The 18,354-nt window shown below is 37.6% G+C and overlaps 1 protein-coding gene across 1 annotated transcript; it reads right to left on the bottom strand.

The window, feature by feature from the left end:
- Positions 1-322: 322 nt before the first annotated feature.
- Positions 323-7,378, bottom strand: tmx1 (thioredoxin-related transmembrane protein 1). The gene is made up of 8 exons (XM_058057640.2): positions 7,190-7,378; positions 6,745-6,860; positions 5,492-5,537; positions 5,031-5,159; positions 4,836-4,881; positions 3,951-4,052; positions 2,914-2,980; positions 323-1,212 (listed from the first exon to the last, which is right to left on the bottom strand). The coding sequence occupies exons 1-8, from the start codon at positions 7,351-7,353 to the stop codon at positions 926-928; spliced, it is 957 nt and encodes a 318-aa protein (XP_057913623.2). The 5' UTR covers positions 7,354-7,378; the 3' UTR covers positions 323-925.
- Positions 7,379-18,354: the final 10,976 nt, after the last annotated feature.

Genomic DNA, 18,354 nt, shown 5'->3' with positions numbered 1-18,354 from the left:
AAAAAACAATTTTTTCCCCACAATAAATTTGCGCAATAATTATTTTACGCTGAATTTATATGACTTTAAATAACATTTTTATACATTTTTTTAAAAACTTAATTCTGTTATGAAAATTTTTTCCCCAGTGAATATTTCTGCATTAAATTTGTTTTACACTAAATTTTTAATGAACTGAATTTCTTATACAATCTTACACTGAATTTGTTTTTTCAATTTATTTGCATTTTTTTTTTACACTGAATGATTATGAACATATAAATAATTTTTTTTTTCCTGAACCAAATCTGGATTTTAGTAATCATTTTGTTTGATGTAAAAAAAAAAAAAAAGAAATAGAAATGGAGTTGTTTGTTAAAATAAGAAGCAAATGACGTAACATAGTCGTAGTACTCCGTCAATAAACAAGCTTTGATGATTCAACACAAAAAAAAAGGAAGAAAAAAAAAAAAGAAGGCATTCCAAGATTCCGAGCTCCACCAGCGGGTTGCTTCATCTGGAGTGAATACGGTTCCAAAGCGGAGTCGTCTTTGCACGTGTAAATGAACCCGGTGTTGGGTTTTCGGGGGCCATAATGATATAGTCCAGCATGAACGTGTTACGGTACCAAAGCCTCGTTATTCCAGTGTCTGTGGAGATGGACTTCAAGATAGATTCTAGAAAGAAAAGATGCATAGCAAACAAAACACTGCAAACTCCACCAGTCCAGTTTGTTTCCACCATTTTGGTGGGTTTTTTTTTCCTGGTGCTGCCAGAGCGCCGCCAGTGTGTGGAGCGAGGGAGGACGAAGGAGGAAGAGGAGGAGCGTGGTGGTCTACCTTGGAGGGGGGGCCGGAAAGGCAAAAAAACCAAAAGCCTCGCTTAGTAAACAATTCCCCCCAACCTCACCCGTCGAGGAGCACGGGGTCATGTGACGCCGCCACCCTTATGTGTCGTCCTCCTCCTCGTCGTCGTCGTCCTCCTTGTCCTGGCGGCTGAGCGCCACCCTCTTCCTCAGGGCGTCGCCCGACGCCAAGTGCCCTTGGGGCTCCGGGTGTCCCTCAAGGGAGCCCCTATGCCGCCGCCGCTGCGTCCTCCATACGTCGTCGTCGTATTCTTCCTCCTCCTCTTCATCGTCGTCGTCATCCTCCTCCTCGCCATCGGCCTCGTGCTCCTCCTCCTCCTCCTGCTGCTGCTGCTGGATCAGCCTGGCTTGCTCCAGCGTTTGCTTCTCTGCAGATTGCGGGACAACAATGAGGGGCTAACGGAGGCGACGTCGGGCTGCAGAGTCATGCGTCTTTCAACGGATGTCCGTCCAATAGGCCAATGGTCCACCGGGGGTGTCCAAAGTGCAGCCGGGGGCCTTTTGCAACACGCGGCTGTTTTTTTTTTTTTTATTATTGGTCCGCAGCGTATTATAGAAACATAATTTCACAAGAAAATTGAAGCAGTAAAAATTGAAAAATCTGCAATAATTTTACTAGAATAAAGTCAAATTATTAAAGGAAGAATTTAGAGTTTTTAGAAAATTAAGTTGGGAGAAATGTTATACTACTATGGCAATAAAGCCAAAATATTCATGAGAAAAAAGTTGCAATATTTGTTTATATATTTTAAATAGAAATAGACAAAAATGCAGAAGTTAAAATAATAATAAAAAAATTTTAAAATTAAAAAATTTATAGTAAATAATAAATAAAATAGCAGAACATTTTACAACAATAAAGTAAAACTATTAAGAGGGGAAAAAAAGCTGTATTCCAACAAAGAATACACGGGGAGAACATGCAAACTCCACACAGAGATGGCCTAGGGTGGAATTGAACCCTGGTCTCCTAGTTGTGAGGTCTGCGTGCTAACCACTCGACTCCAGTGCAGCCCGTAATATTAAATGATTTAATAAATGATTAAATAATAAATAAGGAAAAGTGAATTTGTTGTAATTTCATTTAGCAATAAGCAGCTGTAAGTTTACACGAATAAAGTTGAAATATTAAGAGGAAAAAGTCATAATCGAATGAAATAATAAACTCAAAATATTACACGGTGGATATAACAAAAATAATAGGATGGAGAATATAATGGAAATATTTAGAAAAAATATAGATTTCTATTTTACAAAAACAAAATAGTTGGAAAGTTAAAATAGTAAGAGGAAAAAAATGGAAAAAAGTCTCAATTTTACAAGAATACATTTTTTATATTATGAGAGCCTTTTTAATAGCCTATAGATGAAATATTAATTTTTTTAAGGACATAATACTATGAGAAACAAAAGCAATAAAAATTGCAATTGGAGAAAAACGTGAATAATAATGAAGTAATATTTTGAGAAGGGCTGCACGGCGGACAAGTGGTTTGTGCGCAGACCTCACAGCTAGGAGACCAGGGTTCAATTCCACCCTCGGAATCATCTCTGTGTGGAGTTCCACATGTTCTCCCCGTGCATGCGTGGGTTTTCTCCGGGTACTCCGGTTTCCTCCCACATTCCAAAAAAAAAAAAAAAAAAAACATGCTAGGTTAATTAGCCACTCTAAATTGTCCATAGGTATGAATGTGAGTGTGAATGGTTGTTTGTCTATATGTGCCCTCTGATTGGCTGGATTGGTGTCGCCCAAAGACAGCTGGGATAGGCTCCAGCATCCCCCGGTAGACAATGAATGAATAATATTATGAGAATAAAGTCAAAATATTATGGAAATAATATAATTATAATATAATAATTTCAGTCATAAGTCATATTAAGGTGGGGACAAATCTTTCCAACTATGTGGTTCTGGCTGGAAAAGCCTTTGGACACCCCCGTACTGACACATATGGAGCTGGAATTTTGGGGGGGGCTCATGATGTTTCTTCCTTCCATTGTACTTTTTCTGTTTTACTGATCCTTTACTTCCAGGCTATAAAACTTTGATGAAAAAAAATGAAACTCACTCTGGTAGTAGTCAGGGGAGGAGAATCGTCTCGAGGGGAAGACAAAGTCGGCGATGAAGACCAGCAGCTGAAAAAGACAAGGATGATAACTATGTTGCCTTTTTTTCTATAGGTTGGTTGGTCCTGCTACTTAATACCCCCTTTTTTTTTTTTTGCATGTTTCAGTGGCAATGACAACTCAACACAAGATGCAGTTTTTTTTAAATGAAACTGTGTATTACTCAGAGACCATCACACTACCACCACAAAAGGTCTTGGGGATCATCAAGATGTTTTCTGAACTCATGCAGACCGGTTCTTATGGTGGAGTCATCATAAATATTCTGACCTCTTGTGTTAGCTTTCTGGTATCATCTCTTATGTTAACGGGTGGGTTTTGACCCATGTATTAAATCAGCTATAAAATACACTAAAAATAATAATTTACCATCAAATTTGCTTCTCATGTCTTGGTTACCTTCTTAGGCTTCCTCATCCATGAAAATGTTGCTTTTTATACTTTTGGTGGTGGGCATGGAGGCATTTTTTTTGTCACTATACCCCTCCATTTCTATTTCTAAAAACGGTCAAATGAACCTCAAAAGAATCATATTTATAAATTGAAGGTTCTTTTGTTACCTGGCTATTACTGAGGGATATAGAACATATCTCTTAAATCAATTTTATTTATTTTCTCATTTTAGTATTAACCACTAAAGAAATTTCTATGGTGTCGGGGTGAATTTTGACCCATATATATTCATGTCAAGAAAAGGTAGAAACACTTATTGTTTTATTGTTATGATTTCAGTTTTGGCTCAAAATATTGCTTTATAGTCATATTATTAGAACCATTTAGGAAAATATTTAAGTTAATGCAGTGTACTGAAATTCAAGTGGGGTTTTGGTTGGTTTATCTGGCAACTCCTAGTGTCGTTTGTGAGGCAGTTTCGACAACACAAAGAGAATTGATTAGCGGATACTTTTTGTTATGGAATACATGTGGCTCTGTGTCTGTAAGTAATGTGCCATTTCAGACAGCAGTGCTTCTCCCTTACCAGTCCTAGAGCGAGGCCGGAAAACAGCGTAGCCAGGCCGAAGATGACGTACGAGCCCCACACGGGAATCCCCAAGTGTTCCGTCATGTAGTTATGGCAACGCTGGAAAACAATTTAAAAAAAAATCTGAAATATTTCAACTGTTCTAAAAATGATTTTTTTAATTTAATATTTTGACTTTATACTCCAAATATTCAAAATTTCCCCCAAACCAATTCTGAAATAATATTCATTCTTTTTATTTGTTTCTCATAATACTACGACTTTTGAATATTTTTTCCCTAATATTTATTAAACTTTGTGCTTCTTTTCCTCTTTTCGTATTCTCTTAAAATAATTAATTTTACCAAATCTAGTTCTGCAAAATGAGCAACTTCATTTTTTTTGGTTGAGTTTCTCATATTACGACTTTAGAAACTAACATCTTTTTGACATCTTTTTAACATTTCAACTTTATGCTTCCTCAGAATATTCTAACTTATTATTCTATACTTATTATAGACTTATTATTCTATAAAAGACACATTTTTTCTCGTAAAATTCAGACTTTTTTCTCTTAATATAACTTTTTCCCAACCGAATTTTCCAAAGGGCTTTTTTTCTCATCATAGTACCACTTTAGGATATAACATATTTTTACTTAGTAATATTTGGACTTTATTCTAACAAAATTCTGCCTTTTTTCCACAAAGATGATGATTTTTTTCTCCTCTTTTCTGACCTACCGCACAGGGGTACAGTACAGGAGCGGGTGGGAGTGGAAATAAAAGTATCGTTTACCTGCTGTAAGTTGATCTTTCTATCAGTATAAGATATTATTGTAGTATTTTCTTCAAGTACTGTGGCTTTGTGCAAGTGAGAGTACCACAAGAAGGTCTTGCTTACCCTTATGAACATGGAGAGCTTGAAGAGAGCGGACATTGAGTTCATTCTGCAGGAAAAAAAATAAATAAATAAACAAACAATCCGAAACTAATTTAAGAAGGTTTCTTCACCGGCGATATCAAACACGACAAAGGCGGTCTGAAGTTATTTTTTGCGCTGTGATAACGGTCGCTTCCTGTCGTCATTGCAACTCACAGAAAAGACGACGGCCCGAACCAGGAGGAAACGGGCTCCACCGCTTTCCATTTTTGAGCGTCGATGTAGCTGAGGAAGTCGTCTTTGGTGCGAGCGCCCTGGTACTTGCGGAAGATGCCGTCTTTGCAGCTGGAACACACAAAAAAAAAAATTGGGATAATTTACTTTACCTTTCATCCAAAATGACGGAACAACGAAGGAACTAAGACACATAGAAGCAATATTATTTCTGATCATGATTCAACGTTTCCTACAGGACTGCGATCTATTTGTGGAGGCAGAGCTGACACCGGGTTCATCATCATGTCCCACTGGTTATGCAAATGAGACGATGACATCATCCCAACCGGACACCTCAAATAGCTCAAAGTCCTGTGGGAAAACGCTGTGCTGTGCTGTAGTCAATATTTACAATGGCAGTGCAGATAATGAAAACCAAACAGGAAGTGGAAACAACTTACTGGTAAATTGTCGGAAGTGATGTAATGATGAATCTCCCGCTAAGACCTTCGAGAGAGAAACCGTTATTATATTTTTTAAAACAGTACTTGGAAGTCCATGAGGCCAATGTAGTACTTTTAAGTACTCTAAATGCAATATATGAAGTTCTAAGTGACGTATTTCTATAACGCCTCATATTAACTCACTAGCAAGATCTCATAGTGTATATGTTGGATCTGCGCGATCGATCGAGGTGGATCCATCGTTAGCGCACAAATCGATCGATTTCTGCGCTCATGATCGACTGCGCTAGGAATGGATGTGTGTAGTTTGTTTAGATGCCAACAGATGGCAGCGCTGAGCGTTGTTACTTACAAGAATCAACAAGAAGTCGATGCATGCAAATTTCAAATCTTTGATTAATAACCGTAATTTCCGGACTATAGAGCGCACCTGATTATAAGCCTCACCCACTTCATTTTTAGAGGAAAACCGATTTTGTACACACACAAGCCGCACCTGAATATAAGACGCATGTGCCCACATTAAAACATGTAAACATATTTACAAAGAAAGACGGTACACAGAGAGAGTTTTCAAAGTTTTAATAATATAACTTAACAATAATAATAATAATAATAATATAACTTCCTGCTTTTATTACCTCTGAAAGCTTTTTTTCGTCTTTTTTTTACATTGCTCCAGTTCTTCCCGCTGCCGTTTCCAGCGTCTCACCATCGATTTCGTTTATGCCAAGTTTACGTGCAGCAGCTCTGTTTCCTTCTTTATCGGACAAAGCTGCGTCATATGCCTTTCTTTTTGCATTTTTCATGATGAGGGTATGTTCACGTTAATTTAATTTATGCACAAAACAAGAAGTTGCAGTCTTCCTCGACGCGTATATATTCCACCGGTCTTAATCTTACCTTTTCAACTCGAGAGCCCCTGGCGACCGTTAGAAAAATTACATAAGTCCGGAATTTACGGTATATCCATCGTGAGCGCAGAAATCGATGGATTTGTGCGTTAATAATGGATCCATCTCGGGCGCAGCGCTATCGATCGATCGTGCAGATCCATTGTTTAATTTCATATCGTCTGCAAACTGTATTTGTATATAACTCTGGGTAAAATTGTTGATTTGCTTATATTGTTTATTTTTTTTATACTGTGTATTTTGTACTGCTTAACTGTAATACTACAAATTTCCCCACTGAGGGACGAATAAAGGCATAACTTATCTTATATTAAAACAGAGTGTAGTGACCAATACCTGGTTGCTCCGTCACGTCCACCTTGGCTATGTTGACCCCCATGTCCTCCCCCCAGTCCGCAAACTCCTTCCAGACGGGCTGTAGCTGCTGGCAGGCAGGACACCAGGGTGCGTAGCTGCGGGGTGCAAAGTGTGACCGGGTGAATACACAAACGCGTATTTTAAACAAGTGCTAAACTCAACTAAACAAAGTTGAAATGACAACTACTGTGCTAGGATAGTTAGCAAGCTAGCTAGCTAGCTAGTACACAACTCTGGCTATAGCCCAAATGTCGCTTTCATCCCATGACGAGTGTTTTAATGTTATGGTACCAAAACGAGTAAATAAAATGGTTAACATGCGTGTTTTAATTTAAGAATTGAGAACATTCGAGTTCCATGTTAGGCGATATAAATATTAGCCATGTGGCTCGCGGCTTAGCTAGCTAGCAAAAGGCTACTTTACAATTCAATCATCCATTCTCCGGTCAGGATATCCTCCCAGTTGCCGTCGGTTACTTCCCGGAGGCTGTCCCGCTTGGCCGACACCGGCACCGCGGTGAGGCACACGGCCAAAAGTAAACAACACAGCAACGGGCGATGTTTTGGTCGCTGACAGGAGTGGAACATGGTGCCGCTCTGTTTGCTAGCTAGCGAGAGAGCAAACCGCGACATGTACTACAGTCATGTTGCGTTCATGGAAATCCGTCATTTTACTAAAAACGCTCAGTCGCCGGTCAAGGCGAGGTGAGATCACAACAACAAAATACGTTATTAGTGTCGAAGGACACATTGCTAGTTTGATAAATTCGTAAGTACTATCGAACAAATTTGTTGTCCAGCAACCTTATCGTCAACCAATTGTCCTGTTGTCCTTGAACGCACCGTTGCCGTACAGTACAGTGAGTACAGTAGTCATTCTTAATACGTCTTTTTTCAAGCAAATGTTTTACACAATCCCTAAAATTTCACAATACATTTAAATCATCTAAAAGGAGAACAAACCTTTTCCAAACAGCTCGTTTATTTTTATATTTCTGTTGTGTATCTCACCAGCAGGTGGTGACATTGATTTTAAATACATTTTATTTTCTATATAGCTAATACAAATAATAAAAATAGGACTCAAGTCGTATTTATTGAGCTTTTCTTATACATATTATATTATAATATATATTATATATTATATATGATTGTTATTATATTATTATATATATTATGAATTATATTTACATAATTATATTATAATTATATTATAAATTATAATTATTTTTAAATAAATAATAAATAACTTATATTATTATCTATTAATTGCATTTTTTTATTTAGTTTTTTTTAATCAATCGTTTATTTTTATATTTCTGATGTGTATCTCACCAGCAGGTGGTGACATTGAGCTTAATATTATAATATTATAATATTATTATAATAGCAATAAGGTTTTTCTAATTAATAATTTTTATTTTTCCATGGTAGAATTGTGTAACACCATGAAAAAAATACATTATGTGCACATTATTGCAGTTTGCTGTACTGCATATATACTGTGTGTGTATATATATATATATAGTAAGCATACTTTTTTCCCCATTTGATTTTTGGTTTGATGCAGAGACGCAAGGTCACCTTAAAGACATCCAACGTTTGTGCATCCTGGTGTGAACCCATTGTGTTTATGTATTCTGCTCCATCTGTACCCTTCCAGGTGACCCCAACAATGCATTTTAATGTTTGTCAGCGACACAGCCTTGAAGTAAGACCCACAACAGAGTACCATTTGTGGTGGTTGACACTTCTAAATGCGCAATCTGCTCCCAAACTGAATGAAATGAAATGAAAATAACAATAGTGAGAAGAAGTGTCTACATTTCACATTCAGAGGCCCTGATTAGTTCATTATTTTTAAATAAATACCAATATTTTGTATGATTTTAAATACATTTTATTTTCTACATAGCTAATACAAATAATAAAAATAGGACTTATTTTTATTATTATTAAGTCGTATTTATTGAGCTTTTCTTATATATATAATATTATAATATATATATTATATATTATAATATTATTATGATCTTATATTTTATTATTATTATTGTACTATTATAATTTATGAATTATATTTATATAAATACCAATATTTTGTATGATTTATCATTGTTTGTTTGATTTTAAATACATTTTATTTTCTATATAGCTAATACAAATAATAAAAATAGGACTTATTTTTATTATTATTAAGTCGTATTTATTGAGCTTTTCTTATATATATATATATTATATTATAATAAAAAAAATTAATAAATATTATATATTATAAAATATTATTATTTTATTATTATATATTATGAATTATATTTATATAATTATTTTTAAATAAATAATAAATTACTTAAATTATTATTGAATTGAATTATTGAATTTTTATATAGTTTTTTTTAATTAATCATTAATAAAAATGTATAAATAAATACAAATGTGTTATTAGTATTATGTTTCCAAATAAAGCTTTAAAAATGATTATTCACATGAATTTCATTTATTAACACTTTAGTATGAAAGTATATTTGCCATATGTATACATGCCACATATATAATTGTATTGTATGTAATATTGCTGATTAGTGTATGTAAAAGGATACACTATAAGCACGTATTATATAATGATTATATACAGTATGTAGTTTAAATCCTTTTACTTGGACACATTTGAATAAACCTCTTGGAATAAACGTTGTGTTAAAAATGAGTATAGTTTTCTATTATTAACTATGTTTTGCTGCTGTATTGAAAAAGTATATGTGGAGTTAGTGGGTGTGTGTGCCAAGCGGGTGCAGATAGAAGAGGAAGTGGTTTTTTTTTTCGGATGCTGTGCTAGTAAATTGCCTCATGTTTTCCTCCCTGTTGATTTGGACCTGGCAGCATTGTAAGCATGAAAGCGGCTGAAACGAGAAGCAAAATAACATTGAAGCCTTTGGGAGTATTATTCTAATGGTGTTGGTGCAAAGGAGGCAGAATGCTGGCTGAAGAGCACTCTTTGCCAATGTGTGGGCAGCATGGAGGGAAGAGAGAGAGAGAGAGAGAGAGAGAGAGAGAGCGACATGTGATCAGGGAAAGGCTTCCACGTGCACGAGAAAACCATCCAGCTCTGCTCTGCGGGGAATGTGTGCTGCAATTAATAGCGTAATGATTTTTTTTTTTATTATCCCAACCGGGCTACGGTGCTTTGGCGTTGCTCCTGATGCTGATGCACAGGGCCTCGCTTGACGAGCCACCTGAGGAATGGAGCGTAGAATTCAAGTGTCCATAAGCTGAAATGAACATTTCCTCAAGATGGTGGCCATCAGCTTTTATCTGCTCAGCTGAAGAGGGTACTAGGCTTTAATTGGGACCTGTTGTTATGGTGTTATGTTGTCAAAGATCCTCTACGGGACGGGAGCGCTCTGTGGTCTGATGGGAAAATGTGAATCAAAGATCCTCTATGCGATAGGCCCGCTCTGCTGTTTTTAAGGACCTACAACAAAACTACTAGTCAAAGATCCTCTATATAACAGGAGTGCTCTGCTGTTTTTAAGCTACTACTGCCAAAATGCGAGTCAAAGATCCTCTATGTGATGTGAGCGCTCTGCTCTTCTTCATAACCTACTGCAAAGATGCTAGTCAGAGATCCTCTATATGATGCGAACACTTCTGTTGTTAAGGTTTAATGGTGTACTGCCAAAATGTGAGTCAAAGATCCTCTGTATGACAGGAGTGCTCTGCTGTTTTTAAGGACCTACAACAAAATCGCTACTCAAAGATCCTCTATATGACAGGAGTGCTCTGCTGTTTTTAAGCTACTACTGCCAAAATGCGAATCAAAGATCCTCTATGTGATGTGAGCGCTCTGCTCTTCTTCATAACCTACTACAAAGATGCTAGTCAGAGATCCTCTATATGACGAGAACACTGTTTTTAAGGTTTAAAGGTGTACTGCCAAAACGTGAGTCAAAGATCCTCTATATGACAGGAGTGCTCTGCTGTTTTTAAGGACCTACAACAAAATCGCTACTCAAAGATCCTCTATATGACAGGAGTGCTCTGCTGTTTTTAAGCTACTACTGCCAAAATGCGAATCAAAGATCCTCTATGTGATGTGAACGCTCTGCTCTTCTTCATAACCTACTACAAAGATGCTAGTCAGAGATCCTCTATATGACGAGAACACTGTTTTTAAGGTTTAAAGGTGTACTGCCAAAACGTGAGTCAAAGATCCTCTATATGACAGGAGTGCTCTGCTGTTTTTAAGCTCCTACTGCCAAAATGCGAGTCAAAGATCCTCTATGTGATGTGAGCGCTCTGCTCTTCTTCATAACCTACTACAAAGATGCTAGTCAGAGATCCTCTATATGACAAGAACACTGTTTTTAAGGTTTAATGGTGTACTGCCAAAATGTGAGTCAAAGATCTTCTATATGACAGGAGTGCTCTGCTGTTTTTAAGCTACTACTGCCAAAATGCGAGTCAAAGATCCTCTATGTGATGTGAGCACTCTGCTCTTCTTCATAACCTACTACAAAGATGCTAGTCAGAGATCCTCTATATGACAAGAGTGCTCTGCTGTTTTTAAGAACCTTGAACAAAATCGCTACTCAAAGATCCTCTATATGACAGTAGTGCTCTGCTGTTTTTAAGCTACTACTGCCAAAATGTGAGTCAAAGATCCTCTATATGACAGGAGTGCTCTGCTGTTTTTAAGGACCTTCAACAAAATCGCTACACAAAGATCCTCTATATGACAGGAGTGCTCTGCTGTTTTTAAGGACCTTGAACAAAATCGCTACACAAAGATCCTCTATATGACAGGAGTGCTCTGCTGTTTTAAGCTACTACTGCCAAAATGTGAGTCAAAGATCCTCTATATGACAGGAGTGCTCTACTGTTTTTAAGGACCTACTGCCAAAATCGCTACTCAAAGATCCTCTATATGACAGGAGTGCTCTGCTGTTTTTAAGCTACTACTGCCAAAATGTGAGTCAAAGATCCTCTATATGACAGGAGTGCTCTGCTGTTTTTAAGGACCTTGAACAAAATCGCTACTCAAAGATCCTCTATATGACAGGAGTGCTCTGCTGTTTTTAAGGACCTTCAACAAAATCGCTACACAAAGATCCTCTATATGACAGGAGTGCTCTGCTGTTTTAAGCTACTACTGCCAAAATGTGAGTCAAAGATCCTCTATATGACAAGAGTGCTCTGCTGTTTTTAAGGACCTACTGCCAAAATCGCTACTCAAAGATCCTCTATATGACAGGAGTGCTCTGCTGTTTTTAAGCTACTACTGCCAAAATGTGAGTCACAGATCCTCTATATGACAGGAGTGCTCTGCTGTTTTTAAGGACCTACTGCCAAAATCGCTACTCAAAGATCCTCTATATGACAGGAGTGCTCTGCTGTTTTTAAGCTACTACTGCCAAAATGTGAGTCAAAGATCCTCTATATGACAGGAGTGCTCTGCTGTTTTTAAGCTACTACTGCCAAAATGTGAGTCAAAGATCCTCTATATGACAGGAGTGCTCTGCTGTTTTTAAGGACCTTGAACAAAATCGCTACTCAAAGATCCTCAATATGACAGGAGTGCTCTGCTGTCAAATGTGAGTCAAAGATCCTTTATATGACAGGAGTGCTCTGCTGTTTTTAAGGACCTACAACAAAATCGCTACTCAAAGATCCTGTATACGACAGGAGTGCTCTGCTGTTTTTAAGCTACTACTGCCAAAATGCGAGTCAAAGATCCTCTATGTGCTGTGAGCGCTCTGCTCTTCTTCATAACCTACTGCAAAGATGCTAGTCAGAGATCCTCCATATGACGAGAACACTGTTTTTAAGGTTTAACGATGTACTGCCAAAATGTGAGTCAAAGATCCTCTATATGGCAGGAAAGCCCTGCAGTTTCGAAGCAGCTCCCGCTAAAACGTGCCCCCGAGCCCCCCAGTGAGCATCCAGCAGGGACCTTCCATGGTGGAGTCAGCTCTTATTACTGCAGGCTTTGTGAGAGGAGAGAAGGAGTACAATGAAAGATTGTCTTACAGTCAGCATTGCTGCAGAGTATTCCCAGGAGGAGCAGGGAAAGGGAAGGGTTTTTTTCCCAAGTGAAAGTTTGTATAGTGAATTGGATATATATATATATTCCCTAGAAATCTCCTCCTCCTCGTGTAACAGTGACAAGCAACCCCCAGCCCTCCCCGCAGGCGTACACTGGAGGACAATGAGGTCGGCTAGGTGACGAGCGACTGCTGATTGGTTGGCGCCCCACCCCACCTTAAACAGCATCTAGGCCTTCAATTGTCAATCTGAATCTTTGTACTGCAGTGGACAAATGTTGACAAACATTGCTAGCATTCACTATGCTAGCATTCCCCTGTATTAGTATGCTAGGCGTTGCTAGCATTCGCTATGCTAGCATCCCCCTGTATTAGTATGCTAGGCATTGCTAGTATTCACTATGCTAGCATTCCCCACTATGTTAGCATTCCCCTGTATTAGTATGCTAGGCATGGCTAGTATTCACTATGCTAGCATTCCCCTGTATTAGTATGCTAGGCATTGCTAGCATTCACAATGCTAGCATTCCCCTGTATTAGTATGGTAGGTATTGCTAGCATTCGCTATGCTAGCATTCCCCTGTATTAGTATGCTAGGCATTGCTAGCATTCACTATGCTTGCATTCCCCTGTATTAGTATGCTAGGCTTTGCTAACATTTGCTATGCTAGCATTCCCCTTTATTAGTATACAAGGCATTGCTAGCATTCACTATGCTAGCATTCACCTGAATTAGTATGCTAGGCATTGCTAACATTCACTATGCTAGCATTTCCCTGTATTAGTATGGTAGGTATTGCTAGTATTCACTATGCTAGCATTCACCTGTATTAGTATGATAGGCATTGCATAGTATGCTAGGCATTGCATTCACTATGCTAGCATTCCCCTGTATTAGTATGCTAGGCATTGCTAACATTCGCTATGCTAGCATTCCCCTGTATTAGTATGGTAGGTATTGCTAGTATTCACTATGCTAGCATTCGCCTGTATTAGTATGCTAGGCATTGCATAGTATGCTAGGCATTGCATTCACTATGCTAGCATTCCCATGTATTAGTATGCTAGGCATTGCTAGCATTCACTATGCTAGCATTCCCCTGTATTAGTACGCTAGGCATTGCTAGCATTCGCTATGCTAGAATTCCCCTGTATTAGTATGCTAGGCATTGCTAACATTCACTATGCTAGCATTCGCTTGTATTAGTATGCTAGGCATTGCTAGCATTCACTATGCTAGCATTCCCCCTGTATTGGTATGCTCGAGTGGCTGTACTTTGCTAGCATTCTCCTGTATTAGTATGCTAGGCATTGCTAGTATTCGCTATGCTAGCATTCCCTTGTATTAGTATGCTAGGCATTGCTAGCATTCACTATGCTAGCATTCCCCTGTATTAGTATGCTAGGCATTGCTAGCATTCGCTATGCTAGCATTCCCCTGTATTAGTATGCTAGACATTGCGAGCTGTTAACGTTTGGGAGTCGTCGAGTCATCTGTCATCTGATAGCAGCTATCAGCTAGCGGGCGCTAAAGACGCGATGTTGTTGACACTGGAAAGTGTCAGCGTGGAGTGTGTATGTGTATACGCGTGTGTCATCCGCACAGGCTGTACTTTAGCGCAGCAGTAACCATGGCGACAGTCACCCTGGTCAGTCTCATCAACAGCAAATAAGCTAAATGAGAAAAAAAATAGGAATTGGAGCCGCTTAGCGTTGGCTGGGTGACTTAAGACGGACAAGATGGCCTGCATGCTCCTTGTTTCCTTGTTTCCTTGTGTCCTTGTTGTCCTACCCTACCCTTGCTACCTTGGTCCATCACTCATTTCCTCGTTTCCTCACCTCACAGGCGCTGCCACCATCTTGTTCTTTTTTTCAGTGCTACATTTGTGCTGTTTTGTGCAGTTTAAATGAACGTTTGTGCTACTTTTGTTTTTGAGTTATTATAGTTATTACATAGGTCAAAAAAAGGTCACCCAGCCCCCCCAACATGGTGGGAATTGAATCAAAGTTGTCAAATTTTTTTGTGCTACGTTTGTGCTGTTTTGTGCAGTTTAAATGAACGTTTGTGCTACTTTTGTTTTTGAGTTATTACAGAGTTATTACATAGGTCAAACAAAGGTCACCCAGCCCCCCCAACATGCTGGAAATTGAATCAAAGTAGTCAAATTTTTTAGTGCTACATTTGTGCTGTTTTGTGCAGTTAAAATTAACGTTTGTGCTAGTTTTGTTTTTTAGTTATTGCAGTTTATTACATAGGTCAAACAAAGGTCACCCAGCCCCCCCAACATGCTGGAAATTGAATCAAAGTAGTCAAATTTTTTAGTGCTACATTTGTGCTGTTTTGTGCAGTTAAAATTAACGTTTGTGCTAGTTTTGTTTTTGAGTTATTGCAGTTTATTACATAGGTCAAACAAAGGTCACCCAGCCCCCCAACATGCTCGGAATGAAACCAAAATAGCCTAATTTTTTACTGTTTCATTTGTGTTGTTTTTTGCCGTTTAAATGAACGTTTGTGCTACTTTTGTTTTGAAGTTATTACAGAGTTATTACATAGGTCAAACAAAGGTCACCCAGCCCCCCCCCAACATGCTGGGAATTGAACCAAAATAGTAAAAAAATGTTGTGCTATGTTTGTGCTGTTTTGTGCAGTTAATATGAGCGTTTGTGCTACTTTTGTTTTTGAGTTATTATAGAGTTATTACATAGGTCAAACAAAGGTCACCCAGCCCCCCAACATGCTGGGAATTGAACCAAAATAGTAAAAAAATGTTGTGCTATGTTTGTGCTGTTTTGTGCAGTTAATATGAGCGTTTGTGCTACTTTCGTTTTTGAGTTATTATAGAGTTATTACATAGGTCAAACAAAGGTCACCCAGCCCCCCCAACATGCTGGGAATTGAACCAAAATAGTAAAAAAATGTTGTGCTATGTTTGTGCTGTTTTGTGCAGTTAATATGAGCGTTTGTGCTACTTTCGTTTTTGAGTTATTATAGAGTTATTACATAGGTCAAACAAAGGTCACCCAGCCCCCCCAACATGCTGGGAATTGAACCAAAATAGTAAAAAAATGTTGTGCTATGTTTGTGCTGTTTTGTGCAGTTAATATGAGCGTTTGTGCTACTTTTGTTTTTGAGTTATTACATAGGTCAAACAAAGGTCACCCAGCCCCCCAACATGCTGGGAATTGAACCAAAATAATAATTTTTTTTGTGCTACGTTTGTGCTGTTTTGTGCAGTTTAAATGAACGTTTGTGCTACTTTTGTTTTTGAGTAATTGCAGTTTATTACAGAGGTCAAACAAAGGTCACCCAGCCCCCCCCCCAACATGCTCAGAATAAAACCAAAATAGTCTCATTTTTTTAGTACTACGTTTGTGCTGTTTTTTTGCGGTTAAAATGAACATTTGTGCTGCTTTTGTTTTTGAGTTATTACATAGGTCAAACAAAGGTCACCCAGCCCCCCAACATGCTGGGAATTGAACCAAAATAATAATTTTTTTTGTGCTACGTTTGTGCTGTTTTGTGCAGTTTAAATGAACGTTTGTGCTACTTTTGTTTTTGAGTTATTACATAGGTCAAACAAAGGTCACCCAGCCCCCGAACATGCTGGGAATTGAACCAAAATAATCAATTTTTTTGTGCTACGTTTGTGCTGTTTTGTGCAGTTTAAATGAACGTTTGTGCTACTTTTGTTTTTGAGTTATTATAGAGTTATTACAGAGTTACTACATAGGTCAAAACAAAGGTCACCCAGCCCCCCAACATGATGGGAATTGAACCAAAATAGTAAATTTTTTTGTGCTATGTTTGTGCTGTTTTGTGCAGTTTTTAATGAACGTTTGTGCTACTTTCGTTTGGCGGGGGGGCCAACTTCCCTCAGGTCTTGTTTCCTTGTGGTTCCATGCCACCTTGGTCCATCACTCATTTCCTCGTTTCCTCACCTCACAGGTGCTGTCATCACTTTGTTTTGTCGCACAATTCCTCCCTTCCTTGTTTCCTTGTGTCCTGGTTGCCCTGACCTGCCGCTTGTCTCCATGTTTCCTCCCCACCCAAGTCCGTGGCTCGATTCCCGGTTCCCTTCTGCTGGTTGAAGTGGGAGCTGTAAAGTGGAGCAGCGCTAATGGGGGGATGCTCGGGACCCAAAACGGGGGTATTTTTAGTTTGAGGTGCACTGATAACCGGCAACCATTACAATTTATCACCCAATAAAATGGCAATATTTGGATGTTTTTTGGGGGGTAAAAACAAAATGCATGACAGATGGGGGCGGGCGGGCGGACGGGGGAGGGTTTGGGAATCAGCGTGGTCCTCACTCGGATTACAGCGGAGAACAATGTCATCATGCTGCAGGCGTCAGCAAGCAAGCTCGGGTCCAAAAATAGAGCGCGGCCCTCTTTGGAACATTTGGTGTGAAGCGTCGCTGATCCAGTGGAGTGTTTTTTTTGGACCATCAAACCGCCGGTCCTTGTTTGTTTGACGCAAATATTTGACAGCTCAGAGCGCAGGTTTGAGTCCCCAGGCTTTGGATATATCCAGTAAAGCCATGCTCATGGGAATAGGAAGTGGATTTCAGTGGTTTTTTGTGGTCATCATTGATTCTGATATTCCCGATATTACTCCGATATAATAATATTATGACTTTATTCCAATAATATTATGACTTTATTTCAATAATATTATGACTTTGTTCCTTTAATATTATGACTTTATTCTCATAATGTTATGACTTTATTCTCATAATATTATCACTTTATTCCAATAATATTATCACTTTATTCCTTTAATATTATCACTTTATTCTCATAAAATTGTGACTTTATTGACTAAATATTATGACTTTATTTCCATAATATTATGACTTTATTCTTTTAATATTATGACTTTATTCGTTTGAAATTATGACTTTATTCTCATAATATTATGACTTTATTTCAATAATATTATCACTTTATTCCTTTAATATTATCTCTTTATTCTCATAAAATTATGACTTTATTGACTAAATATTATGACTTTAATTCCATAATATTATGACTTCATTCATTTTATATGACAACTTTATTCCTTTCATATTATGACATTATTCCAATAATATTATGACTTTATTCCTTTGATATTATGACTTTATTGTCATAATATTATGACTTTATTTCAATAATATTATCACTTTATTCCTTTAATATTATGACTTTATTCTCATAAAATTATGACTTTATTGACTAAATATTATGACTTTATTTCCATAATATTATGACTTTATTCGTTTGAAATTACGACTTTAATTCCATAATATTATGACTTCATTCATTTTATATGACGACTTTATTCCTTTCAAATTATGACATTATTCCAATAATATTATGACTTTATTCCTTTAATATTATGACTCAATTCACTAAATATTATGACTTTATTTCCATAATATTATGACTTTATTCCTTTAATATTATGATTTTATTCATTTGAAATTACGACTTCAATTCCATAATATTATGACTTCATTCATTTGATATGACGACTTTATTCCTTTAATATTATGACTTTATTCCA

The sequence above is a fragment of the Doryrhamphus excisus genome, linkage group LG19 (genome assembly GCF_037039965.1).
Source record: "Doryrhamphus excisus strain RoL-2023G ecotype Guam linkage group LG19, RoL_Dexc_Guam_v1.1, whole genome shotgun sequence".
Classification (NCBI taxonomy): Eukaryota; Metazoa; Chordata; class Actinopteri; order Syngnathiformes; family Syngnathidae; genus Doryrhamphus; species Doryrhamphus excisus.
Note: the sequence above shows the minus strand (reverse complement) of the source record. Positions and strands in the feature narration are given on the sequence as shown.

What these genes read in the sequence shown, in the direction of transcription:
- tmx1 (XM_058057640.2), bottom strand. Translation starts at nt 7,353, where the DNA reads ATGTTCCACTCCTGTCAGCGACCAAAACATCGCCCGTTGCTGTGTTGT. An exon ending in GGACGTGACGGAGCAACCAG is followed by an intron (nt 5,538 to 6,744) that starts GTATTGGTCACT and finishes TCTCTCTCGAAG; the next exon opens with GTCTTAGCGGGAGATTCATC. An exon ending in AGCTCTCCATGTTCATAAGG is followed by an intron (nt 4,053 to 4,835) that starts GTAAGCAAGACC and finishes ATTGTTTTCCAG; the next exon opens with CGTTGCCATAACTACATGAC.